The following is a 27153-nucleotide window of genomic DNA, read 5'->3' as shown; positions in this document are numbered from 1 at the left end:
ACTCTCCAGATGCAGTGGATTATAGAGGTAGTAGCTCTTCCCACCAATCCAAGGAGTGTATTCTCCACCTTTCTTGGTGATGACATCCTTGCAAAGACGACTTCTCCCTCAGAGGATCATTTGATGAGCATAAATAAGCCTAAAGTGTATACGATTATCTGGAAGGGGCTGGGCACTTCCCCCAGGGTGTGGCCATCCTTGGACAGTGGCGCTTCTCAACTAAGACTCTGCCTACCAACTCTGATCCTGTTGATAGATTTCCCTCTGGGAATCATGGTATTCTTGCTGATGAGTATCTGTTTACCACCTTCATTAGAGATACTGATGTCACAGAAGAGCTGTTGCCAAAAGCTGCCCCACCCAGGCTGCCATCTGTCATTGTGAGTGGACTGATTCTGTTAAACTCAGCATTCTGGAGGGCAGTCCTCCCCTCCCAGATCTGCAGACCTTCCTTCTCGATTTTTTTTTCCATGCTCACCTGTTTTCTCTGCTCTCAGAGGCAGAAGTTGGTCTGTATTTTTTCCCAGCTTTACTGAGATATAATTGATATATGACATTGCATAAATTTAAGGTGTACAACGTAGTGATTTTATATATGTATATGTTACAAAATGATTACCACAATAAGGTTAGTTTAGACATTTTTCACCTTATGTAGTTACAGTTTTGTGTGTGTCATCAGAATTTTTAAATCTACTCTCTTAGGAACTTTTAAATATGCAATACAACATTGTTAACCACAGATAATAGGATTGGGCTCTATTTTTATCAAGATGAAAAAAAAATCAGTAGATAGAGTGTCAAAGGATCTACCTCTTTTGTTAATTCCTTGCGTGATCTTGGACAAGCCTCCCGCCCCATCTGGGTCTCCTGTCCCCCATTGACGGTCTACAATTCTGTGATTCTGGGACTAAGAGTCCCAGAGGCAAGAACCAGATAGTATGCATTTCTTTGCTGGGAAAGTTTCAACTGAAGAAGAGGGAGGAGGAGGAGGAGAAGAAGGAGAAGAAAAAAGAGAAGGAGGAGGACGAGGAGAAGGAGGAGAAGAGGGAAAAAGTTGTCACCACCATTTAGTTGATCTTGCTTTGCCAGGCCTGCATGGTGAGCATTAGGAAGGCAATCTTAACTAAATCCTCCAGTAATCCGAAGTGGTTTTTCAAATGAGGAAACTGAGCCTCAGAGGTGTCAAGCAACTTGCCCAAGGTCACAGAGTTAATATGTTGGGACACAATCACAGATCTCTCTCTGCCTTTGGAGTCCATTTCCCTCTGCTTTTGGGAAGCCTGGAACTCAGAAGCAGTAGTGGGTCTGATCCAGCTGTGCTCTTAGGACCAACTGTCTTTTTCAACTGTGCCTTCCTTTCTTTAGCCACCAGCATCGTTTAGGGTTCTTCAGTGAACTTCCCTATTTCCTCCTTATTCTGTCTTATTCAGCAAAATGACTGAGTGAATGTTTCTTATGATACAAATTTAATTTCCATTTAGAAATGAAAGCACTTATCTCTCTACTGTTATTTTTTCAAGCCCAAAGAATTTTTCTCTCTTTTCTTGGGAGTCCAGAAATAAGCTAAAATTTATTTCAAGTTTTATGATTCAACAGTTGCAATGAGGTTCAAGTGATAATGGAACCAACTTGTGGATAGCCTGAAGAGAATGTGCCCCTCTGTTAGTTGTTTGAGCCAATGTTCCAGAACAGTCTTCCCACCCACTCTGCTCCTAATGCCTTTCAGTATTCACACACTTTTCTTACATCTTAAGAGCATGGGGACCTTTTACACATGCCGTTCACTGAGCCTAGAATGCCACGCCCTCCATTGCCAGGAGAGCTCCTTACCCTTAAAGACTCAGGTCTGACTGCTCCTCTGTGACCAATTAACGCAAAGTATATTTATTTGTTTACTTCTCGGTTCGGCACCTGAATGTTAAATCAAGGCAGACAGAGGCCTTACTCATCTTTGGAACCACTCTGGATCTGAGCCCATGTAATGCATATAATAGAGGCGCAATAATGATTTCATAGTAATTTTGTGTGTATGTGTCCAAAGCCAAACATTTCCTGTGCCTTCGTCCCAGTTCCCCCCATGATGAATAATTCATCCAAAGGAAATCATTGACGAGGAGAAAGGAAATTACACAGACAGAAGTGCTGTAATATGTATTTGTTAAATATTGGAAACGAGTTTATCAACAGGATAATGGTGAGTAAATTACAGTACGTGATCTTGATGGAACATGATTCATTCTCTCGTTTAAACCAACATACTGACTTTGCCAAGAGCATGTCAGAAATACAGCAATGAGTCAGATGCCTTCAGTGAGTGCACAACCTGGCAGACCTTCTAAAGCCATCATTACAAAACTATACAGAAACGGAACTATTTGTGGCCTAATGTTGAGAGAAAAATAGCAGATTAAAAAACAGTCTGTACATGATGCTTTCAACTCTAAACATGTGAAAGTGTGAACAAGTTCTGGGTGGGCAAATGAAGGTATTGCATGCTTAGGTTATAGGGGACATTCTCTTTAGCATTACAATTGTTTTTCAAGCTCTAAAGTATTAGACCAACCTAGATGTCTACTGAAAAGGGGGGAAAGCTGCTCCTGGGACCCTGGCTCTCCAGGTTGGCAGTGTAATAAATGATGGGGATTCTTTCCAGATGGGAAAGGGCTTGCCACAAGGCAATTGGAAAGGTACATTCAAGGCAGTCTGGAGGGCTGGGTCAGGAAGGACCACCAATTTATATATCCAGGACTGTCCATTGAGTGCCACTGTAGGAACCAGCCTCCTTTGTATCTGAGCTCCCTTGAATAACACAGCCACGTCTCTGCCAACACTGCCCCTTAAGCACTGTGCCAGATAGGGGGGAAAGCTGAAGTCTGCGAACCAAATAAGAGGGATGGGACCTCAAGAATTGGTGGCTGGCTCCTCATGCTGGGAAGGATGCTCCCTATGTGAAAAGTACCCCTATCTCCATTCTGCAGATGAGGAAGCTGAAGCTGGGCTGTCTTAAAGTACTCAGTGGGCCAAGTGTTGGGCTGGGATTGGAAGCCATCCCTTCTTTGTTTGGGCCAGGGTTCTTTCTATTTATCTTCCTGGGCCTGGAAGCAGGTGATGATGCATATGGCTGGATGGAAGAGACCTGGCTGGCTGAGAGGAGGGATTCTTTCAGAAAGGGGAAGAAATGGGAAATCTGTTGGTGGGACTGCATAATGGAGGATCTCAAATTTGATGCAGTAGGCACTGGGCAACCATTGTAAGTTTGGGGGCATGATAGAAAGGGGTTTCAGGGAGAGGAGGTTGGCAATGTGTGCTGGCTGGTGTGATCAGTGAGGAGGTTGGCCCAGACACATAGGTTGATGGGCAGCTCTTGTTCTATCAGATCAAAAAAGCACCCACCCCTCCAGATTCCTGGAACTATGTCTCCCTCCACTTTTAACCATGAGATTGGAATGGAAGCTGCCATCTTATCTATTCTCCCCCCAGGGATACAATCTGGTCTGGAGACAGACATCTGATTCAGACTTGGCCAATGAAAGCCCTTCCCTGGGAATTTTAACCTTGGGACCAGAGAGGGACGGGTCTCAGTACCTCATTATTGGCTAAGCTGTGTCAACACTCAGAGATCTGAGAGGCAGAGAGAGGAAATTCTTGCTGGACTCAAGCCCTAGTTTCTACTTTGAGGGCACAGCCACCCTCTTGCGCTAGCCACCATATGAATAATACTCCCCACCTCCTCTTTAGCTAAGCTAGTCTGAGTTAAATTTTTATCATTTGTAAATAAAAAGTCTTGGCATTTGCAGTTAGGGACATTCTTACATTCTCAAAAATGCTTTGGGGTTGTTTTGGGGCATTCAGTTCATCAAGAGATAAGGCTTTAGGTATTCATTCTTTCAGAGAAGGATGGACCCATCTCCATCACTGGTGTGGTAAGTAAAATTGCTGCTCAAAATGCTTTCCCGCCTGCTCGTTTGTGATTCAGTCGGGGAGAAACTGACGTGGACAGGATGGCCACACAGGACAGCCAGACATTTCCGATACAAGTGGTTAAGGTATCTTCTGAACTTCTCTCCAGCAAATGCATAGATAAATGGATTGAGGCAACAGTGGATAAACGCAATTGTCTCGGTCACACTGAGGGCCAACCTCAGATCCCTCTTCATGTCACAACTAGGAAATAAGCCATAGAGATTAAGAGTCTCTAAGAAAATCATGATGTTGTAGGGTGTCCAGAAGAGGAAAAACATGATGACCACCAGAAAGATCAGTTTGATGGCTTTGGCTTTCTTGTGGTTCTTACAGGAAAACAGTGTCCGCATGATTCTGAAGTAACAGTAACTCATAATGAGCAGGGGGAGCAAGAAGCCAAGGAAATTTGCCTCCACATTGCGGAGCACAGGCCAGAGATCCTGCAGGACCTCAGGGTAGTCACCGAGGCATTCATTTTCTTTTTGTTTTGTGAACATGAACTGAGGTGCTGCCACCAAGATGGCTGCCGCCCAGACACCTAGGCTGATGGTGACGCCATGCTGCACGGTCCGGTTGTGCATGGAGTTGGCCGCTAGGACAATGGCCAGGTACCTATCAATGCTGATGACAGTGATAAAGAATATGCCTCCAAAAAAGCCAATGAAGAAGAAGGCGGTGGTGAGTTTGCACACAGCATTGTGAAGGCCTTGTTCACTTATTAGGTAGTGAGTCCAGAAGGGTAAGGTGGCTACAAAGAGCAGATCAGACAAGGCCAGGTTCAGGAGGTAAATGTCAGTGATACTCTTGGGCTTCTGGCTGTTGGTGAGGGCAAACACCACCAGCAAATTTCCCAGCAGGCCGAAGGCAAAGACAAGGGAGTAGAGTATGGACAGGAAGACGGTCCCAGAGGCCACGATGTCCCCCATATCACAGGCTTCAGCAGACTCATCGTACTCAAAGTATTCTGAAATTGATTCAGAAGAGTGGGTGGGCATGGTGAGGGCCTGAATCAGAAAGGAAAACAAGTAACAGCATTAATTCTCAGGGAAACAAAGTTGGGATTCTGTCTGGTCCCACACATTAGCAGACTGGAAGAAACAAATATTGGTTGGGTGCCTAATGAATACACTTCCCAATGTCACACATGTCATCTTGCTTAATCTCCACAACAGACTCTTGATGGAGGCTGCAATAGATTTCTCTGACAGAAGAGGAAATCAGGTCTCCGAGAGATTCAGAGACTTGGCCAGACCTACACAGTGAATGGCTCAGCTAGCATTTGAATCTAGACCATTTGAAGCTTGAGGCAGATCTTTTCTCCTTTGATTTTCAAACAACTATCCAGAAGGTTGACCAGTGTGTGGATAACGGGAGAGAGGACTGTGGGTATGGCCAAGAGGGAGTGAGATGGTAGGGGGTACAGCCATAATTACCTTATCTAGTCCAAAGTTCCCTGACACAATTCTCCACCTCCTCTACCCTCTGGATCCCAATTTCTCCTGCAGGAGACAGACTGAAGAGAGAGGTCTCAGACACTCTTCAGACACACAGAGCCCTGAGCAGACCTGTACCCAGAAGCCCTTCGTCTTTGTTTTTGAGAGCCCATTCTCTTCCTCTTCCTCTTGGAACCAATCTTCCTTAAGGGATAAGACACAGAGTTGTACACTCTAGAGTGACCACCTGTTCTCAGTTTGCCCTGACCTTCCTGATTTTAGCACCAAAAGTTGGAAACCCTTAGGTTCTAAGCAGACAGCCATGGATGACCATCCCACAAGTTCAAATGAAGAGGAGAGTCGCCATTGCCTTCATAGAGCCTCTGCTGTTATGAAAGGACTGCCTGATCCTGTATGGACCTGTTGCGCTGGGTCCAGCTGGCTAATTCACCCCATAATTACCAGCCCTGCTCTCACTGTGGCCTGGTGATTCATAATAATTTTGTTCTTTCAGGACAAAAATTAAAAGAGGACATTTCTGCACAGGTTGAGAAGTAACACTTGTCCCCTTCTCTCTTCAGCTCTTCAGCCAGGACTCACTTGTCACTCCAGAGGCTACAAGGGCAACCCTTTCACTCTGGCCCACTGGGGCCTCCTCCTCTTTCTCATGATGCCACAGACAGGCATCCCTGAGAACCCCCAAGTATGTTCAGAGCATACCTCCTGGTTGTCACTGCCTCCCTCCCCACCACAACTAAAGACAAAATTCACACCTCTTTAACCAAGGGAGATTCCACACCCCACTGCATCCTTTTCGTAGTGGTTTTACCAAGACTGTGTCTCTGCCAAGGTGAGTGTCCACCCTCCCAGCCAGGGCTTTGCTTCTCCCTTCCCAGCCTCTGCTTTGTGTTCTGGCCCATCCCTGCATCGTCCCCAGAGTCTTCCAGGAAGAAGTGGGTTAATCCTTTCTGACCTGGGTGTCTCAGGCTGGGATGGAGTTCTCAACCCCCAGGGAGCGCATATGCTTTCTCTGCCTTAAGCTGCAATGCCCTTTTCTCAGAGATGAAACCCTGACTGTGACCTTAATCAATAATATTTAGTTTACATAAAATGACTGATGTACTGCCCCTTTTGAGATACACAATGTCAGTTTCAAGCTGAGATATGGGGAGACGGGGAAATTCCTACTCCCTGCAGGTGGCTTATGGTAGAGGCACATCTTCCCAGACACACAGCTCTGTGAGAGTGGAAATTGTCAAGCCCTCAGTGATCATAAGTTCGGGAACCTAGAGCTACCATCCTCTTCCTCCTCCTGTTTCCCCCAGTGAAAGGAGCTGGCACAGTTGGCCTTGAGAGGAGGCCAAGGATAAGGAAGATTGTGTGGTATCTCAGTGCTCAGTGCTCAGGACTGTGTTCAATCCTGTGGCTCAGGAACATTGTGCTGGTGCATTGGATTGATTTTGCCAAATCTGCATGACATAGGTTTAATTTCCACTCTGGGCACCATGCCTCATACACAGGACCTCCTCTAAATCTTCCAGCATGTGTCCCTGGGTCACTGAGGAGGGAAAACAGACAGGTGGGCAGACTCGGGCTCTCCTGAGGCTGAATCTCATGTCTGTTTCTCCAGTCAAGTGACCTTGAGTGAACTTGGAACCTCTGAGTCTGATGTTCGTTATCTTCAAGACTGCAACTCATTCTCATGTCTGTGCTCAGTGCTGTTCTGAGGAGCGCACCTGGCATGGTGTGTTATATACAGCAGGCACTTAATAAATGCTATTGGCAAGGAAGCAGAAGCACTTTGGACCTTTGCAATCATCCAGGTTTCCTGTGAACTCTTGTATTATTGTTCACTCCCACCCTAGGCATTGGTCTGTAAAGTTGGTTTGATTTTTTTTTCCTGAAATAAAAAAATTTTCTTTTCAGATTTTTTGGGGGGTATGGGAGAGGAAGGGAGTAAGGCATACTTTTACAGAGTTTTCACTCATTGTCAGGTTCATTGCTAAACACATATTACTTATTTTGGAAAAAAATTCATTAACTGACTTGAAATTTAAATAAGTAAACATACATAAAAATATAATGAGTTATATGAAAAATTAAAATAAATAAACAAGCAAACAGTTGAATATGATAACCAGCACATAGTGCATGCTCAATAAATGGTAGCCAACACATAAGTGTATACTTACCTCTACTTTATGGGCAAGTAGATGCACTCGGAGAGGGTGAGTAACTTGCTCAATGCCACAACAGCTGGCGTGTGGCAGGGCTGCCATTTGGGCCCACGTGTGGCCAGCCTATCCGCCCTGCCTGCTTGTGACTGGGAGTTCCTGAGGGAGGAGCAGGGTCTTCTTCAGCTCTGCAGACTAGTGTTCGACAGAGAGGGAGAGGCCTGGCACCAGGCAAATGCCACAGGAATATTTGCAGGAGGCTAAATACTGTCTCCTAAACTTCCATTCCCAATTGCACTGTGGGAGGAATAGTGATAGTGGCCTTTTGATTGTCCAGTTCCCAGAGGTGCCCACAGGGCCCCTGAGTGTCCTTTCTGATCCTGGGCCAGGGACCCTTGTTTGAACTCCTGGTGCTTAGTGGACGCCTAGTGTATTGAATGAAGGAATGAGTGAGTGAGCAAATGAATGAATAGAAGACATACCGAGCAGAAGTCGCTTTGGCCACCCTGCAGAGCCCTTGGAGACAAGCGCAGACCCACCAGCTCTCCAGGGTCAGAAATCACAGCTGCCCGCGACGAAACACTCTTCCGTGCCAGTGTCTGGGCCCAGCTCTGCCTCACTGCGTGGCTGGGGGTGGCCCAGGCTTCTGTGCAGTCTGAGCTCACCACCAGTTTGAACCCAGCTTCGCTGGTTGAGAAGCCCAGAGCATGCAAGGGCGCCATTTACAACAGAAACCTGACATCCAGGAAGGACGTCACTGAATTATTCCACTGAACTTGACAGACTGATCAAGAGAAGGGTAGGAAGGGTAGGCCTGAGCTTGGTGGTCCTCTTATTATTCCTGGATTCTCTGAGATGTCCCATGACTGGGAGACAAGCCTAATGATGGGGCCTCCTGGCAGCAGAAGGGAGCAGGGCCAGTCCTCGACGGTGGGCTTCCGGGCAGGCTGAACAGCCACCAGGGATCTGATTGGCCGGACACAGGCATTCCTGGCCCCTGAGGACAGCAGGAACCAAGTGCAGGGATCCAAGGAGATAAGCCTTCTTTGCAAGGCCTCCTCAGCCGGGTCTCCTACAGATGGGACTGTGAGAGGAGAGACGCGTGCGGGACAAGCTAAGTGGTGTTGAACTGCAAGAGTCTGAGCTGAGCCCAGACGCAGAGCTCTGAGCACACGTGTGTTTCATACTCCGGTAGAAACGAACCTGCTCTGTCAACGTGCTTGCTTGCCTCTGTCTCCGCTCCTTCTCTGCTTCCTCCGGCTCACTTCCTTTTCTCAGGTCTGCTCGTTTATTTTTCAAACTGTTTTTGGGTCATCATTTACCCATTGTTTCCAATCAGCTTCCTTGTTCTCTACTTCCCCTTTCATTTATGTGACCTGCGTCCACTTTCCTCTTCTGTTCCACATCCTTTTCAGGCTGCTTCCCCCATCTTTTGGCTTCACATTCTGCTTGCTATCTGCTAGACCCCGTGCATCTTTTCTTGTTTTGTGTTGGTTGGCTTTTCCTCCTTTGCTCTCTGCTTACGGCTTTTTAGAACCCTGAGTGAAGACCAGGTTTGAGGTTCTGTTGGTTTCTAACACCAAGAAAAGTTTTTCCTTTGCAAAGGAAATTAGAGGATGTTAAAGATTGCTCAAGCCCCGACTCCAACATTCTCCATGGGGGTGACACCGTGCTGAGAATGTTCCAGAGCCTGAAGCTATCCTTGGCAAGCCCAGTGTGGAAGGGGAGGAGGCTGCCATTCTCGGACGCCCCCTGAGTACCCCGCTCCGTACACAAGACCCTATTTCATTCCTCCAATAGCCCTCCATGAGAATGGTTGCCCTTCCTGTACGACAGAGCCAAGAGCAGCTAGGAGAGATCGGGACACTCGTCCAAGGAGCAACAGAGCTCATATTTCAGCCCATATGAGCCTCTCCACAGAGCCACGCTCCAGGCACGACACCAGGCTCTTCCTCTCGGAGCAGAAGCCTGAAGCTTGTCACAAACCACTTCTCTAGATCTAGAATGGAGAAATAGTAGACTCAGTCCCCACTGGAAGGAAGATGACCCATGATGCCAGCCTGAACACTTATGCTGGGTTTCTCCCCTCTGGACTCAGAACCCACAGGGCTGACCCTGGGGGGAAGGCAGGTAGTTGGGAGAGGAAGGGGGGAGATATTCACCTCTCCAGCCATGACTAGGGATCCTCACTGCCAGACCCCCAGAATATAGCTCTCATCAATGCTGGCAAAGAAAATTGGAATCCTTTTCTCCAGAGAAGAGGCTGAAAGCTGTAGGGTTGGCTAATATTCTGCCTTCAAATATATGGTGAGGCATACCCTTCTCATGATGAGCACTGAGTGATGAACACAATTGTTGAATCACTATCTGGTACACCAGACACTCATACAACATTGCATGGTAACCATAGTGGAATTAAAATAAAAAGCGAACAAAAAACAGGTCAGGGTGATGCTGTTCTGAGCCATGTGCTTCACAGGGGCCCACACATCCCACTGATGGCTCAGAGACCCTGGGCAGCTCATTCTGGCTCTGCCTCCGTTTCCTCATAGGTAACATGAAAGCATTGGACCGGACTATCCCTAAGGGCCCAGCCAGCTCTGGCACACTTACGTTTTCAACAAGAACCAAACAGAAGGAAATAGTCTTCAAGCACAACACAAGTTCTGTGTCAGTGAGAGCATGGCCTAGCATCAGGGGAAGTGACTGCTCATGAACATGAAACTTCTGGGCTCACAGCCTGCCAGCCTCCAGGGGGTTTCTGTTCAGAGACAGAGAGCTGGGACAGTTGACTGTGGTCCCGACAATTCTTGAGCTTTGCCTTGTCCTAGATAGGAGGCTTTTGGGTCTAAGTCCAAGCCCACAACCCCCACTGTTCGGGCACTGGAGTCTGACCAGGTCCTGATGGTTTTCCCATGTATAAGGACAGCTAACTTTCTGGGGCACCCTGTGGGATGCAGGGAGAGGTGAGGAGGAGAAGGGAAAGGAGAGGCAGGTTCAGGGGCCCCGAATTGCACGCAGAGGAGCTCTAAAGGGCCATTTACACCTGGGAGCCCCTCCCCTGTGCAAGTGACCCAACTGGCTCTCTCTACATCAACCAGCAGCCCACCTGAGACAACGTGGCCTCACCCACCCACCAGCGTTTGCACCCGCCAAACGGACACCACAAGTCAAGACCAGCAGGGGGAGAAAACAGCCCTGAGGCTGCTCGGTGAGCCAGCCCCTCACGAAGCCACCGTGGGTCTGGGTTTGACACACTTACCTCTCATTTCCTCTTCTAAGTACACTAGGCTATTCACTTATCTCTGCCACACTGAAATTCTGAAGGGAAATGCTTTCGGATTTTAAATTAATTATTAACTAAGCCAATATCTGTTATGTGTCTTAACCACATGATTGTATAAGGACAAATAAAAATAACAACTAAGAGGCCTACTTCTCCTCCTTGAAAGTGAAGGAAGGGATTCTTCTTTGCCTCCTCCTTTGGATGCTTACTTTAGAAATCTTGTCCCTGGAAGTACATCCTCCTCTCTCTGAAATGTGGGTTGATCACCTCTTTTGTCAGCTTTATGACCCAGGAATCTTTCTCGAGGACCAGGGGGCCCTCTCTTTGAAAAGTAAACCTCAAGAATTAGGGCCCATGGGGCTGGCTCAGTCCCTTAAGCGGCCGACTTCAGCTCAGGTCATGATCTCGGGGGCTCTGGGTTTGAGCCCCATGTCGGGCTCCCTGCTCAGTGGGGAATCTGCTTCTCCCTCTCCCCTCCCCTAGCTTGTGCTCACGCTCTCTCTCTCAAATAAGTAAAATCTTAAAAAAAAAAGAATTAGCGTCCCTGTCACCCAGTTTCTGTGGAAGGGTAGGAGACTAACTTGAGTAGGTGCTTTGCTCCAAGTTGCAAAGATACCTCCCATGACAAAGATAGGAGCTGTTTCTTCTCGGGATGAAGCTAGTCGGCTAGCACAGATGGCCATCTCAGTTATCATGGTAAAGTTAGGATGACTGTGTGTGACTGTAGAGTTCTCTCATGTGAGGACCAGGTATGTGTCTCTCATGTTATGGATTGTAGCTGCTTGGCTGTATGAAAAAGGTGAGGTTTTTTTTTTTTTTTTTACCCCATCTCTGCAATCTCTTAGCAGAAACCACATTCTGGTTTCATACCTCGTTAATAATAAACGTGTTTTCCTTCTCTATTATCTCCGTGAGAGTTTTTCTGGATTGGAGATCTTATTTTTAATTTTATTTCCCCAACACTAGGCACTATGCTCCATTTGTGGAGGTAAGAATGGCTGAGATACAGTCTCCAAGTTGCTGTTAATGTTTAGTAGCAGAATATAAGAAAAGTTAGGGGAAACCGAAGGATTGGATCATTTCAGCTGAGTCTTAAAGCTGGGGGGATCTTCCAGATAGACAAATGTGGTGGCGGGAAGCAGGGGTGAGGGTATTGAAGCCAAAGGCACTGAGAGTCTGAACACAGGGACATTTCCCAGGGCCAGGGCTCCGCAAAGGGAATGTGAGGGAATATACTAGAAACAGAGGTGAGGATGGTGGGGTTAGAAGTGGCGGGCATGCTCCTGGAGTCTTCACAGAAGTCGAGTTTAGTCTGTGTGGAGGGTTCAGGAAAAGAGGCAGAGAAATGACTGAGAAGGCAGAAGAGAGGTGAACAGAGGGCCCTCAGATTCCACGCTAAGAAACTGTAGGAAAATTATAAGACTTTGAAAGAGGGGGGAAATTACTGCCCTGTGCTAGTGCCCTGGCTAGCACACCCTTCAGGGCTACCTCCCCCTTTCAGGGTTTGGCCAATACCCAGCTCTGTAAGTTTGGGAGACAGATAGCAATGCGATGATCTTGTTTGCAGAAATAGAAACTGTCTGGTGGAAACGTGCCTGATAACCACCTGTGGTTAGGTACCAGTTTTGCATGTGTCTGTACATTTCTGGAAGTTTCACATACATGCTGGGGTCTGCTCATTGGGGTCTGCTCATTGGGGTCTGCTCATTGCCATTGCTGAATAGGCAGGCACCGTGTGAACGTTCCACGGTCGACGCTGCCCTGGGTAGGCTCCGGCACAGAGCCGCTCTGGACAGCACCATCACGAACATTTGTACATGTTCATCTACATCTCCCACAGCATGGGATGCATTTTTGAAACGCAGATCCAAAAGCAGACCTACTGTTTGAATCCATGCCTCTGACGGTCAAAAACAGGCAACGATAATGCATATTGTTTAGGGATGCGTATCTAGGTGGTAGAATTCTAAGGATGGAAGGGCAGTCAGGAAGGGACGTAAGGGAGGCTGCTGGGGGCCAGCCTGGGTCTCTCCTGTAGCCTGGCTGGTAGTTCAGTGGGAAGTTGATTTATAAGGTGTTAACCTGCACACTGTTCTTTGAGTGCGCCATATTTTCATAGTGAGCATAGTTTTAAGGAAAAGGACAAAGAGGGCCTGCAAATTTTTTTAAATATTTAAAGATGGGTGCCTGGGTGGCTCAGTCAGTTGACTTTGGCTCAGGTCATGATCTTGGAGTCGTGAGATTGAGACCCACGTCAGGCTCTGCTCTCAGTGCGAAGTTTCTCTCTCTCAAATAAAAAATTAAAAATAAATAAATAAATAAATAAATAAAGTCCTTGGGGCACCTGGGTGGCTCAGTGGGTTAAAGCCTCTGCCTTTGGCTCAAGTCATGATCCCAGGGTCCTGGGATCGAGCCCCACATCAGGCTCTCTGCTCAGTAGGGAGCCTCTCTGCCTGCCTCTCTGCCTGCTTGTGATCTCTGTCTGTCAAATAAATGGGTAAAATCTTTAAAAATAAATAAATAAATAAATAAATAAAATCTTTAAAAATACATATTTATAGAGATATGCTATAGGTTTTTCTCCCTGCAAAGATACATAACCCAGAAAAGTTGCTCTTTGTCCAGATCAGAAGAGGGGGTGGTTGAGGCCTGACTGTGGCACCCCCTGGGACAACCAGGGCGTTCTGAGTCTCCACCGAGGGCAGGCAGGATCAGGACTCAGCTGGAAGCCCCAGCTTTGGCGCTGCTGGGCAGTCGGTGAGGCAAGTCCTGGGAATCCCTGGACTGTGCTGCTGGGAATCCAAGCAAATTCCCGGAAAAGCCAGCGGAGACCTGGCCTTGTGCCACTGTGGGCTCTACCTCCTCATAACAGTGACCCGTTGTGGGACAGCTGGATCTGTCCCTGTCCAGCTCTGCCGCTGTGGGTGCTGACTCTGGCCATCTTCAAGGGGGAAATCTTGGGGCCTGAGTAAAACAGGGGTAGCCAAGGACTCTGTTCCAGGTCAGTGGTCAGGCTGGGGAGGGGGTAGTTGAATGTCCCAGACCCTGAGAAGGGAGGTCTTTGAGGCCAGGACCATACCTGATATTGCTGCCTTTCCATAGCCCCGCCAGGGTGGGAATGAGGGGTCTCCTGGAAGGGGGTGGTGTAGGGAATGGAAGCTGGTTCTGACCTGGCTGGGGTCTGGCATAACCCTTCTCCCTGTCCCTCACAACCTCATTTGAACGTCATTAGCAGTCTTAAGGTGCACAAACCTGATCTTCAGCTTCCCACAAGGACAGCACATATTGTTTACTGAGCACCAAATATGGCCAGTCAGTATGGTCAGAACTGTACACACCTTGCGCATAATACTCACAGATACACAACCTATACCCATCACTTGGCTTCAGCGATGATCAACTCATGACCAGTATTCATTTTAAAGCAGTACCTGAGGCTTAGGAAGGCAAGGGCAGAGCCAGGGCTTTGTTATAAGCCAAGCTGCCTCTCCCACCCACAGAGAGAGTAACAATTGTGGAGCCTGGCTTCGGAGATGGTCAGCGTGTGGCTGACACGCAGTTGGGGCTCCTTTCTGGGGGTAGGAGCAAGAGCCACATCCTGCCCGGCATCTCTGTGTGAAATAAAGCCAAGCTAAGAGGCAGGCAAAGGATGTAAATCCAAAGCTGTGCACGTACACATGAATACTCAGACACGCACACACTCATACAGTGGTGCCCAGCTGTCACCTGGCTCCTCTTACAGAGCCCAGCCCCCCCCCCCCCCCCCCCCCGCCAGGCACTCCCAGGCATGGGCTGACCTGTCCCTGTGCAACCCTGGAAGCCCGCAGAAGCTTCGTGGGCTTTCCTTCTTTCTTTCCTTTTGTCCTTTCTTTCTTTTTTCCCCTTCCTTCCTTCTCTTTCTTTTCTTCCTTCCTTCCTTTCTTTTCTTTTCCTTCCTTCCTTTTCTTTCTTTCTCTTCTGATTTTATTTATTTATTTGAGAGAGGAGAGAGAGAGCACGCTGAGTAGGGTCAGGAACAGATGGGGAGGGAGAGGGGCAAGCAGACCGCGCTGAGTTTGGAGCCCAACACCAGGCTGGATCTCAGCATCCTGAGATATGACCTGGGTCCAAACCAAGAGTCAGAGGCTCAAGCGACTGAGCCATGGGTGGGGAGGCATCAGGGGAAACTTTCTAGTCTGTTTCTCACACAATCCAGTCTTCTTTTCTCCTTTAGGTTCAACTTTTCTACTATGAGTTTTCTACCTGAAGTATTTGAAAAAGAAAATAACCTTTTTGCGGGGGGGAGAGGAAATCCTAAAACTCCCTGGCCTTTCTCTGAGCGCAGCTGAGAACCTGCAGAGCAGAGACTGCAGAATCTGTGCTACCGAGATGGCCAGATAAAGGTCAAGCAAGGAGAAATGACAGGTCTCATCAGTCCTCGCCTGGGACCTCCATGTAGTTCCTCCTCTCGTGCACCCATGAGTGCACAGCCATTCTGAGCATGTGTCTGCTCAGAATCCCTGAGACTGTTTTCCCACAACACAAGCCCTCTGAGCCCGAGTCCTCACGATGATCATAACAGCATATATTAATAGTGAACGTCGCATTTGTGTTGGCAATTTATTCATTAAAATAGTTGTCACTGTAAATGCAATAGGTGCTCTTTATAACAAGTGTAGGTGGCACCAAAAAAAAAAAAAAAGGGAAAAAGAGAAACAACACAGAAGCAAATGATCTACCATCCAACGTCCCAGAATCAACCACAGCTGGCTTTCCACCTGTTCCAGTGCAATCGCTCTGCATGTTTTTATATTTAAATCAAATGTAATTATATTTATACGTAAGATGCAAGTGCTATATTAAACGTTTTTTATTATAAAAATTTCAAACATACATAAAAGCAGAGAGCACCCCCAGGCACGTCCCCCACAGCTCCAATTAGCAGCTCATGGTCACGATTTCATCTATTCCCCACTCCGTGCCCTGCTAGATTTTTTCAAAATAAACTCGGGTGTCGTACCCTTTCACCCATGAACAGGTAAGTGTGAGTCTCCAAAAGGATAAGAACTCTTTTTAAACAACATAATAACTTTGTTATTATTTCTCACTTTAAGAAGTTACAAAATCCTCACTCTCACCCATATCCAATTTTAAATGATGCTTCTTTCAGGTAATACCTACCCACGAGCAGTTCTCCATGTCCCTAACATGTAATCACCAATGTTTCTAAAGGTATTCTGCGTCGAACAATCACCGATGGTCTCATCACCCGCTGCCGGCCACCCCTCAAGCCCCTTGACATTGGGCTGCAACAGCTTTGGGAAAACAGTCTCTCTTAGCGTGGAAAGCAAACCAGCATCCGTACCTACCATGACCTCTGGCCACCATGCCCCGCCCCGCGAGCCCACAGGTGCTGGCAAGTTTTCTGCTCCTACCTGGGCAGGGCCTGGGAAGGAAACCTCCGACGTGACAATCAACCACTCAGTCCCACAGTCCCTGCCTCTGTCACAGAGTATTTCCTTTTCCCTTCCTCTGAGGGCATCTTTATTTGCAAAGTTAGCCAATAGTAGCGGGTTTCCTGTGAGGTACGCTATCTTTAGATGTTGCCGCAGGCAGGCTCAGAACCTCCCAGGCTGAAGGCCAGCTGATGGCAGGAGGGTTTAAACTCACAAGCCTGGAGGACAGAGCAGGAGGCAGACCCACCAGGCAAGCGACGGTGTGGAGGCTGTGTTATTTGCCCCCTTTGGGGGAGGGCAGAGAACAAGTGCAGTTCTCGGGAGGCACTAACACCCACTGAACCTCAGTTTTCCCGCCTGTAAAAAGGGGGTTCACAGCACTCACCAGGCTGTACTGGAGTGCACAGTGAATGAACTGCAGCTTCTCTCTTCAGAGGACATATTTGGGAGCTTACTAGAAATGCAGCACCTCCGCCTGCCACTGAATGAGACTCTGCATTTTGATGAAATTCTTGGGAAATTGATCAGTGCATGGATTTTGAGAAGGCTTGGCACAAAAAGGCTTTAGTGAGTACCTGGCACCTGGTAGGAGCTTCCAAACTTTTTACTCCTCACCTTTCTCCTCCAGGGCATTTAGCGGCTCCCTCTACCCTGTGGTCAAGCCTAAGGTATGTGTCTGCAGGGCAAACTGGCGCAGGCTCGTTCCCCACTGTCTCCCACAGCCCGCGCTGTTCTGGCTGGATGGGGAGCAGCTGGACCCGACTCTTCCAGGCCGAGATCCTGCTCCCAGCCCTGGCAGGCCTGCTGCCCCTTTGCAGCCCAAATCTCCACCGCCACGGCCTCACTGCCTTCCCACCACTTCTGAACCCGCCAGGCTCACCTACAAGGCAAACACTACTGATGGCTCCCTCAGCTGGGGCCCACCCTGGGTCTAGCACCCCCAGCACACCTTTATTAAAGGGTCAGGGACCCCTCTAAGGCCCTCCTGGCTCCTTGCTGCCTGTCTTGCTGCCTGTGCCCCAGCACCCCTGTGGTCCTCATAGCTGTGTCGTAGCAGGCAGGGCTGTCCTGTGTGCTCCCCACCTGGCCTCCTCTGTCCTGGTGGCCAGGACAGAGCTGTGGGTGGGACTGCAGTGGCCCAGGCTGGGTGACCTGCTGGCGTTAGAGGAAGTCTGCAGCCAGTTTCCCTTCCTTGTTTCCCTCTGGCCAGGAGCCTGTAGCACCCCTCCCCCATGTCTGCCCTTCCTCATCTCTACCCCACAGCCACCTGTCCCAGGGCCCACCCAGCGGGGCCAGCTGCTTCAGCCTCCCTTTGCCTGCCTGAGACTCCCCTCCTGCTTCTCTGAATACTCCTCTCTGGGATCCTGCCAAGACTCTCTCTCTTCCGGTCACACAGTCTTCCTGGACAAACTCGTCTACTGCATGTCATTGACCACCTCTGTGTTCTGATGCCCTGTCTCCAGCCAGGGCCTGAATAACCTCCAGTGCTCATCTGTGTCCTTCACACCTCTTGCCCTTTACCCCATTGACCATTCTCCTCCATCCAGAGCCAGAGAGTGCTTTCCCAAGTGCAAATGCCTGCCTAAACCCTCCAGAGTTTCCCCTCATTGTGAGTTTCAGTCTCAGGTTCGTAAGTGTGGCCTTGGCATGATCCCACCCCTTTGGACGTCCTAACCTGTTCTAACCACCCCACCCCCACCACAAGTGCATGTGTGGGCTGCTCTTCCCTTCCCACCTCACCAGGCTTTGATTTCACTTCCTTGATGCTAACAAGCTGGCTTTTGCTGCCCCGTAGGAGCTGGCGGCAGGAAGGACTGTGACTCGCAGCCCAACGAGTGGCATGCTTGTGCCGGTTCCCTGGCCTCCCAAATTCCATAGGGACATGCATGGTGGACCCAGATGGATGCTTGCACACGAAGGAGGTTGCATGACGAGAGAGGAACCGTGAGCTTGAGGAGTACACCATTTTATAGCCGGCACTGAGCAAGCCTGCTCAATGGCCCTGACTGAGGGAGACACGACCTCATCCCTCAGGCTGCAGACACCACCCTGAGAAATGGGCCAAGGAAAGGGCGGCTGGGGCTCTGCATTCTCGGTGTCCTCTGAGAGCTGGGAGAGCGACAGCTTTCCCACTCAGGCCACACCTCTGCCGACCTTGGAAAAGGGCCCTTAGGTTCTGCCCTGGGGACCTTCCCCTTCCTGGACCCCTGTTCCTCCCTCCCCAGTGCTCCCATGCTGTGCTGCCTTGGGCCAGTCTTCATCTCTCACTTTCACAGCCCCTTGGCTTCACCCTTGTCTGAGCTGTTCCTTGTGAAGGGTAACAGTGCACGAACACTCAATTTGCTGCATGGCTATATCCATTATTTTGAGCTGCAGGTCCTCTAGAAGTAGCAAATACAGGGAAGGCATTCTCTGACCTCTCCCTATCTGCCGCAAAAGGAGCTTGGTTGTCACAGATCTTTCCCCCGGGAGCTTCAAGAGCCAGGGAGCATTGACATTTGTCACAAGAGAAGGAACTGGAAGTCCCCACCACACCCAGACACACTTGGTCACAAACCAACATACCTCCCATCTGTTCTTCTAAGAACCTGTTAAACTTTCCTACAAATCATTTACTCTCTCAGAAGAACAACCCCCACCCTTTCCTTAGGAAGCTGGTATTTAAGTCTGAATTCTAAGCCACTCTGAGGAGGCACTCATTTTTCTCTGCCTACCTCCCATGTAGATACGACACATATGTGTTAATAACCTTTTTGTGTTTCTTTTGGCAATCTGTTACGACAACAGCCTCAGCCTAGAACTCAGAAGGGTAGAGGGAAAATTATTTTTCTTCCCGACAGTTTCTGGTGACCTAGACAGGATCTCTGGGACACCTTACAGATGGGATTCTGGGAACACCAGCAAAAGCCAGTGAAGGATAAGAATTATTTGTCCTCGGGCACCTGGGTGGCTCGGTGGGTTAAAGCCTCTGCCTTCAGCTCAGGTCATGATCTCGGGGTGCTGGGATCAAGTCCCGTGTCAGGCTCTCTGCTCAGCAGGGAGCCTGCCTCCCTCTCTCTCTCTCTCTGCCTGCCTCCCTGCCTACTTGTGATCTCTGTCTGTCAAATAAATAAATAAAATCTTAAAAAAAAAAAAGAATTATTTGTCCTCCCCATACTTGCTTGTACGTCCTTGTCACCCTCGGTTTCTCTTCCAGTTGAGACGGTAACTGCCTACCTACTGCAGCTTGATTTCTGTTGGGTGGAGGGGAAGGGGTGCTGGGTGGGCTTCCAGGTAAGAGAAGCTGTGGGGATGGTGGGGACAGCCTGGCAGTGATGGGCACAGACACACAGACACACAAGGTAGGCAAGGACTGGAGACTTGGTTTGAATAAAGCTCTGTGGGAGAGACACGGCAAAGGGAAATGAGGATACGATTATGCCTTGAAGGCCAGGCTAGGATGTTCCCACTTTATGCTACAGGCTGAGGGGGGCTTTGGGGATAAGCACAGCAAACCTTTACACAGAATAGCAGACGTGCTAGGCAGCGAGCTAAGTCCTCTGTGCACATGAACTCACGTAACCCAGTGACCCATTAGCACCAGTGACACACGTGAGGACCCTGGGGGAGGAGAGGTGACAAAACTTGCTCAAGGCCACAAAGCTCATAAGTGGCAGAGCCAGGATTGAATTTAGCCGTTAGGTTTCCTGGTCTGTGCCACGTATCCTCGGGGGAGGGGCAGCAGGGGGAGGGGTGACATTGCTTCCCAGGGGGTGACCATTGATTCTTGCGCTTTGTGTCTACTGTGTAGATACACACACCACCCATAAAGAGATAGCATATCCGTGTTGTAAAAATTTCATGAGAGGTGCTTAAGAATACAATGTGTAAAAAGACCTCCACGGAGGAAGATTATGGAAACAGGTTGAGAAACTGTTGTCTCTGCTCTTAATCAGACCACACACAGAGCTGTGTCTCGTGCTTAAAACCTGGGGTCAGGGAGTAACTGGACAAAAGCGACATCTTGAGAAAAACACACCAGTGGTTGAGTGGACATGAGGAGAAGCTGCTGGAGTAGAAGGGAAGGAGCAGAGGCATGTCAGGTGCTCCTTCGTGCTGGGCACTGGGCTGTGTACATGGCCTTTGAGATCTCCTTTTGATCTTCATCTTCATGTTTTCAGATGAGGAGATGAGGAGACAGGAGCAGTGGGTCCTCGGCCACCAGCGGGAAAAGGGCCGGGGCAGGACTGGAACTTCCTGATTCTGAATGCAAGCAGGGAGAGGGTCTTGAAGGGGTAGACGGCAGGGGAGGGTGATTTGGCTAATGGAGAGTGCACAGAATCGGTGAAAGATGAGGCCGATTTAGGAACAACGATCAACCGGGGGTCATTTTGCAGCCAAGAAATCAGTATCATTATACAAGAAGGTTTCAGAAGCAGGAAGATGTCCCTAGTTCTTCTCCCCCCCCAAAGAGAAGAAGGAACAGATGTAGAAAATTGGGAAGGTAGAAAGAAGTAAAGCTAAACAAAAGAAATGCTGTTTACTTGTTCCCTCTGCCTTAATGTTTACATTTTAACACCACTGGTTGCAATTTCTTATGCTTATTTCATAATTTCTGCTTAACAGGGACAAAAACATTCCTCTCTGGTGCAAAGGTAATGACCTAGCTGAGAGCTCCAGGAACATTTTGGATAAAATATTTTTAGACATCATTAAATTATTTTCTCGGAAATATTAAAAATATTTCTGCTCCCTCCAAACATGGTGTGCATTCCCAATCATGTAAGAACTTATTAATGGGGAATAATAGAAAATGAACAAATGAACTGCCAACTTGAGTTATAAAAATATTTCTGTTTTTTTAAAGATTTCATTTATTGGGGCGCCTGGGTGGCTCAGTGGATTAAGCCGCTGCCTTCGGCTCGGGTCGTGATCTCGGGGTCCTGGGATCGAGCCCCGCATCGGGCTCTCTGCTCCGTGGGGAGCCTGCTTCCTCCTCTCTCTCTGCCTGCCTCTCTGCCTACTTGTGATCTCTGTCAAATTGTCAAATAAATAAATAAAATCTTAAAAAAAAATAAAGATTTCATTTATTTATTTGACAGAGATCACAAGTAGGCAGAGAAGCAGGCAGAGAGAAAGGAGGAAGCAGGCTCCCTGGGAGCAGAGAGCCCGACATCGGGCTCGATCCCAGGTCATGACCTGAGCCGAAGGCAGAGGCTTTAACCCACTGAGCCACCCAGGTGCCCTTAAAAATATTTCCATTTTAACTCTTTAAACTACATAAGGAATTCAAATTAATTCCTAGATGTCTTTATATTGCTTTCTGATGTTCTGGAGGGTCTGCTTTAGGAAAAAAAAATACAACAGCTGTCTTTCACAGGCAATGCTCTTAAACAGTTTTTTCATTGCTGCTGTCAGGATGGTCTAGGGCTCAATATCCAGGGGCAATAAAGTAGAGCTTCTGGGTCCCCATCATTGACCACCTATTGAAAATAAGCTGTTGGGGGGCGCCTGGGTGGCTCAGTGGGTTAAAGCCTCTGCCTTCAGCTCGGGTAATGATCCCAGAGTCCTGGGATTGAGCCCCGCATCGGGCTCCTTGCTCGGCGGGGAGCCTGCTTCCCCCTCTCTCTCTGCCTGCCTCTCTACCTACTAATCATCTCTGTCTGTCAAATAAATAAATTAAAAAAAAAAAAGAAAAGAAAAGAAGCTGTTGGGATGCCTGGGTGGCTCAGTTGGTTAGGCATTTGTCTGCCTTCTGCGCAGGTCATGATCCTGGGGAGCCTGTTTCTCCCTCTCCCTCTGCCTGCTGCTCCCTCTGCTTGCTCTCTCTCTCCCTCTCCCTGACAAATAAATAAATAAAATCTTAAAAAAAAAAAACCAAAACTGCAAGGTCAGCCAGTTGCCTGTGTATATGCTCGTCTACAGGGTAAGCTTGTAGGTGGCTTCAGTGATTCTAGTAGTGGCGGATGAACTCATATATCCAGGAGGATCTTCTTTATTTCAAGCACTGTCATTCAAAACATAACAAAAACTTCATAGTGAAGTACAAAGGCAGAGGGGCAAATCCAGTGGTAGTCTTGCACTAGTCTGCATCAGGTCCCCTTGACCCTAAGAAACTGATGGCAGGGTGTTATGGGGTCATGGTGTGTTGCGGGGGCTGGAGTGGGTACTGTTTAATGTCAGACCGTAATTGGACCACAAAACAGAAGGTGGGGTTTGGCGTCAGGCGCACCCAGATTAGCTCCTGATGAACTTCCTCCGTCGGATGGACTTCAACCAAGATTTTGGACACCTCAGATATGATTTTTAATCCTTTGGGACCAATAACATCACCGAAAGTGACTGACACTTGCATCGAAGGTACGTTATAAGGTACAAAGATAGCAAAGACTATGAAAGAAATATTTGACCATCCAGTTTCATCACAGGCAGAGCATCTGAAATTAACAGCTATTCGGCAGCACCTGTCATTGCAAACTGGGACAGTGTGAAGTTGTAGCTGTGATCACAGGTGAATACGGGCAAGCCAGATTACTGAGTTTCTGCACAACAATCCTCTTCTTACAGTGAGATGCTTCCTTCTTAGGGACTTTTGCAGGCTTTTATTCTTTTATAGCAAAAAAAAAAAATCTTGTTATAATAGAACGATCTCTATTTTACTCAGAACCACCTTCGACTCTCAATTCTGTAACAGAACATCAGTATTTATTTCTGCTTCAAGCAGCTGCCCAAAGCTGCCCAAAGAATCAGTTCTGAGTAAATCCCAGTCACATTTCAATCCACCTTTGCACGTAATGAAGGCTTGGGCTGGCATGTGCCTGTAGAGGACATTTATTGGACTGTTGGTGATCCTGTAGGGATGTTGATAGGTCCTCAAGTGACAGCTGGCAAGAAGGGCACACTTGGTGTCCAGGGAGCGATGGTGAGTCACTTTACTCAGTTGGTACACTTCTTGGTAATGGAATCTGCAGTAACACTTCAGCTTAAACCAAGCCACATGCTGATGCCAGGCTTCCTTCAAAGGCTTCAATATTAATTCAATTCAATTAATTATTCAATTCAATACACCAAGTGTAGTCACAAAGTGACTCAGACTGTTTCCGAACAGTGAGCATTTTCACTTCTGACAAATTCAGAGTATCCTCAAATCTGAACTGGCCCCAAGGAGGCATATCTTTAAATACTTTGAGTGGATTAAATGGAAAAGTCACTTAAAATCCCCTTTTCAAAAGTGTTTTTGGGGTGCCTGGGTGGCTCCATTAGTTAAGCATCTGCCTTTGGCTCAGGTCATGATCCCTGGGTCCTGGGATTGAGTCCCGCATCGGGCTCCCTACTCAGCGGGGAACCTGCTTCTCCCTCTGCCTACTGCTCCCTTGCTTGTGCCCTCTCCGTCTCCCACAAATAAATAAATAAGAAATATTTCAAAAAAATGTTTTTGATCAATGACCAAAAATTTTTAAACCTACGATGTCAAGTCAATTTAACCTGCTTGCAAAAGACACTGAGGAAGCCAGTACATGTCCAGCAGCTTAAGTGTACTCCTGGGTTCAGTAAAGGAGCCAGCGCTGGCTGAAATCATACATCCAGCAGCATAACTATAAATCCTGGATGATGACATTTCTCCATATGGAGCATTTAAGATGCAGATTCGCAACATTTTTTTATATTCCAAAGCTCACGTGTTTGTGTGTGTGTGTGTGAGTGAGGATTAGTGTGCTTTTTAAAAGTAAATTAAATCCATCTGTGATTCATCTGTGAAAACGTGTCTGTCCGAGAAAGATACATACTTGTATGATCTCACTTACGTGTGGAATTTAAAAATATCAAATTCAGCGAAACAGAGTGCAGAACAGTGTTTACCAGGGCATAAGAGGTGAGGGAAATGGGGCGATGTGGCTCAGAGGGTACAAACTTTCAGTTGTAAGATGAATAAGTTCATCCACAGCATGGTGACTAGAGTTAACAAGACCGGGTCATATGCTTGAAAGTTGCTTCTTAATGTTCCATGGTAACAACAACAAAATGGTAATTACCTAACCTTACTGTGGTAAGCATTTTGCAATAGATGTGTGTATCACATCATCACATTGTACACCTTAGATTTATACCATGTTGCATGTCAATATCTCAATGAGGCCAGAAAAAATACTGGAAATTTTTTTAATTTTTAAAGAATTTATTTATTTATTTGAGAGAGTGAGAGAGAGAATGCGTGAGAGAGCATAAGCATGGGGAGAGGCAGAGGGAGAGGGAGAAGCAGCCTCCCCTCTGAGCAGGGAGCCCGATGTGGGGCTCCACCCCAGGACCCTGAGATCATGACTTGAGCCAAAGGCAGACGCTTAACAAACTGAGCTACCCAGGTGCCCCTGGAATTTTTTTAAAAAAGAAAGTGTTGGGGCACGTAGGTGGCTCAGCTGGCTGGGCATCTGCCTTCCGCTCGAGTCATGATCTGAGTCCAGGGATCGAGCCCCGAGCCAAACTCTCTGCTCAGCGGGGAGTCTGTTTCTGCCTCTGCCCCTCACCCTGCTAGTGCTAACTCTCTCTCACTCTCTCTCTCAAATGAATAAATAAAATGTGCGTTGTTCCTCTCTAGGAGTCTCCTTTGCATTGAATTATTTCTCAGTCTCAGTGGGTGGAGGCAGAAGTCCTAAAAGATCATTGCAAACTAAAACAGAAGGGCCCTTTTAGAAGATGTGGTCCATATACACGATGGAGTACTATGCCTCCATCAGAAAGGATGAATACCCAACTTTTGTAGCAACATGGACAGGACTGGAAGAGATTATGCTGAGCGAAGTAAGTCAAGCAGAGAGAGTCAAGTATCATATGGTCTCACTTATTTGTGGAGCATAACAAAGAACATGGAGGACATGGGGAGATGGAGAGGAGAAGGGAGTTGTGGGAAATTGGAAGGGGAGATGAACCATGAGAGACTATGGACTCTGAAAAACAACCTGAGGGTTTTGAAGGGGTGGGGGGTGGGAGGTTGGGGAACCAGGTGGTGGGTAATAGAGAGGGCACGTACTGCATGGAGCACTGGGTGTGGTGCAAAAACAGTGAGTACTGTTACGCTGAAAATAAATTAATTAATTAAAAAAAAAAGAAGTGCCCTTTTATTCCCAAACAAGTAATCATTTGCATGTTAACTGTTCAGCAGTCATTGGCAAGCCCTATGTTCTGCATTACGCTTTTGTTCACCGGCGGTCTGTCATCTGCCTGACTCTGCTCGCTCATTCATTCGTCAGGTATTTATTGAGCCATAGCTTGTACTCAGGGCTGGTTGCTTGCAACATGAGTGGGGCGGCCTTCCATTCTCCGAGCCTGCAAAAGAGACAGCTCAGGGAATGTAACAGGCAGGGGTCAGGATGTAAGAGTGCTCTGTCTTGCCTCTGCCCAGCCAGCTCCGTTGCTCCCTTCCCCACAGCCCCACGTCTCTGCAGCACTCCCCAGGGTCATAGCATCGGGCTGCGCTGCCCATCAGCAGACATAGTCCAGCATCGGGGACAACTTTGGTCTTCAGGACTCTTCCCAGTTCACTGGCTTTATTTGAAGCTCCTGGCTTTGTGGACCAAAACATCTGTTGCAGCTGAGTTTCCTGGGAAGGAGTGGTATGTGCGGGTGACACTGGGAGCCTTTGGATTATGGTTTTACGTAGAACCTGCAGACCTATGTTTATCTGGAGTCACGTGGTGCTGGTTCAAAGGCTGACCCTGCCACTCTCAAGCTGTGTGACCTCGGTCAAGTTATTTCTCTGATCCTGACTTGTCCTACTGGGAAAGTCAAGATAATGAAACCCACGTGGAGGGTGGGATGAGGATTAGCAACCACACAGGTTGAGTAACTTGCACGGTGTGTGACACATGGTGGGAGATGATCAATGATGATTCAATGCAAGGAGGTCCCTAACGGGGTCATGGGTCCTAGAAATCTGCACGCTGGGGACATGCAGAGCAAGGAATAATCTCTTCCCAAGAGGTCTTGGTGGATGCATGCACCCCATGGGGACATGCCAGCAGACGGACTGATCTGTACAGAGGGTCAAGAGGGTTAAAAGCCTCACACAGGCGAAGCCGTTCAATGTGTCCCCTTCTCCTCGGGTCTCCAGGGCTTTGTTGATGCGTAGCTGTCTGTCCTCTTAGAAGTCCTGTCCATCCCACAATGTTCTCTCGGCAAGGATTTCTGAGTGACAGTGACTCTTCTAAGTCTCAGACAGTCTTCTCCTGGTCCTCCCCCAAATGACCTTTGCATTGTGCTTAGAGAAAATTAAAATGCAAGTGTTAATGCGCTGAACGTTAATGCACTGAATGTTTGCGTCCCTCCAGAATTCATGTTAAAGCCCTAACGTCTAATGTGACGTTGGAGAGATGACATTTAAACTGATAAGAACAGATACCATGCTTGATCTTAGTCAAAAGGCCGAGAAGTGATGTAGAGATGATATTTAAGGAGGTAATTAAGGTTCAGTGAGATCATGAGTGTGGGGCCTGGATCCAATAGGACCAGTGTCCATACAAGAAGGGGAAGAGACACCAGGGCTGTGCCTGTCAAGAACAGACCTTGTGAGGGCACAGCATAAAGGTGGTCATTGACACTGGAGAAACCAACCCCGCCAATACCTTGACCTTGGACTTCCAGCCTCCAGAAATGTAAGAAATAAATTCTGTTGATTAAACCACCCAGTCTGTGGTATTTTGTTTTGGGAGCCCTAGTGAACAAATACCCCAAGTTTGATGCCAGTCAGGACAGAATTCCTTCTCAGTGTTTACAGACAGAAGCCCGGGAGCAACAGCGAGGGAGGACACACGCCAGAGGAACCAGGAAGCAGCTCCATAAGAGACACTTGGGAAGGACATCGAGGATCTGGGCCCTGCTGGATGAGG

General features: G+C 48.0%; 1 protein-coding gene and 1 non-coding gene across 2 annotated transcripts; both read right to left on the bottom strand.

The window, feature by feature from the left end:
• Positions 1-2139: 2139 nt before the first annotated feature.
• Positions 2140-16333, bottom strand: CX3CR1 (C-X3-C motif chemokine receptor 1). Its single transcript, XM_046003798.1, has 2 exons — positions 16274-16333; positions 2140-4970 (listed from the first exon to the last, which is right to left on the bottom strand). The coding sequence occupies exon 2, from the start codon at positions 4959-4961 to the stop codon at positions 3891-3893; it is 1071 nt and encodes a 356-aa protein (XP_045859754.1). The 5' UTR covers positions 4962-4970; positions 16274-16333; the 3' UTR covers positions 2140-3890.
• Positions 16334-26510: 10177 nt separating this feature from the next.
• LOC123940975 lies at positions 26511-26701 on the bottom strand. Its single transcript, XR_006818126.1, has one exon. It is a non-coding gene; the product is annotated as a U2 spliceosomal RNA (small nuclear RNA).
• Positions 26702-27153: the final 452 nt, after the last annotated feature.

This window comes from Meles meles, chromosome 4 (genome assembly GCF_922984935.1).
Source record: "Meles meles chromosome 4, mMelMel3.1 paternal haplotype, whole genome shotgun sequence".
NCBI lineage: Eukaryota > Metazoa > Chordata > Mammalia > Carnivora > Mustelidae > Meles > Meles meles.
The sequence above is the reverse complement of the archived record's forward strand: the minus strand, read 5'-3'. Positions and strand labels throughout refer to the sequence as shown.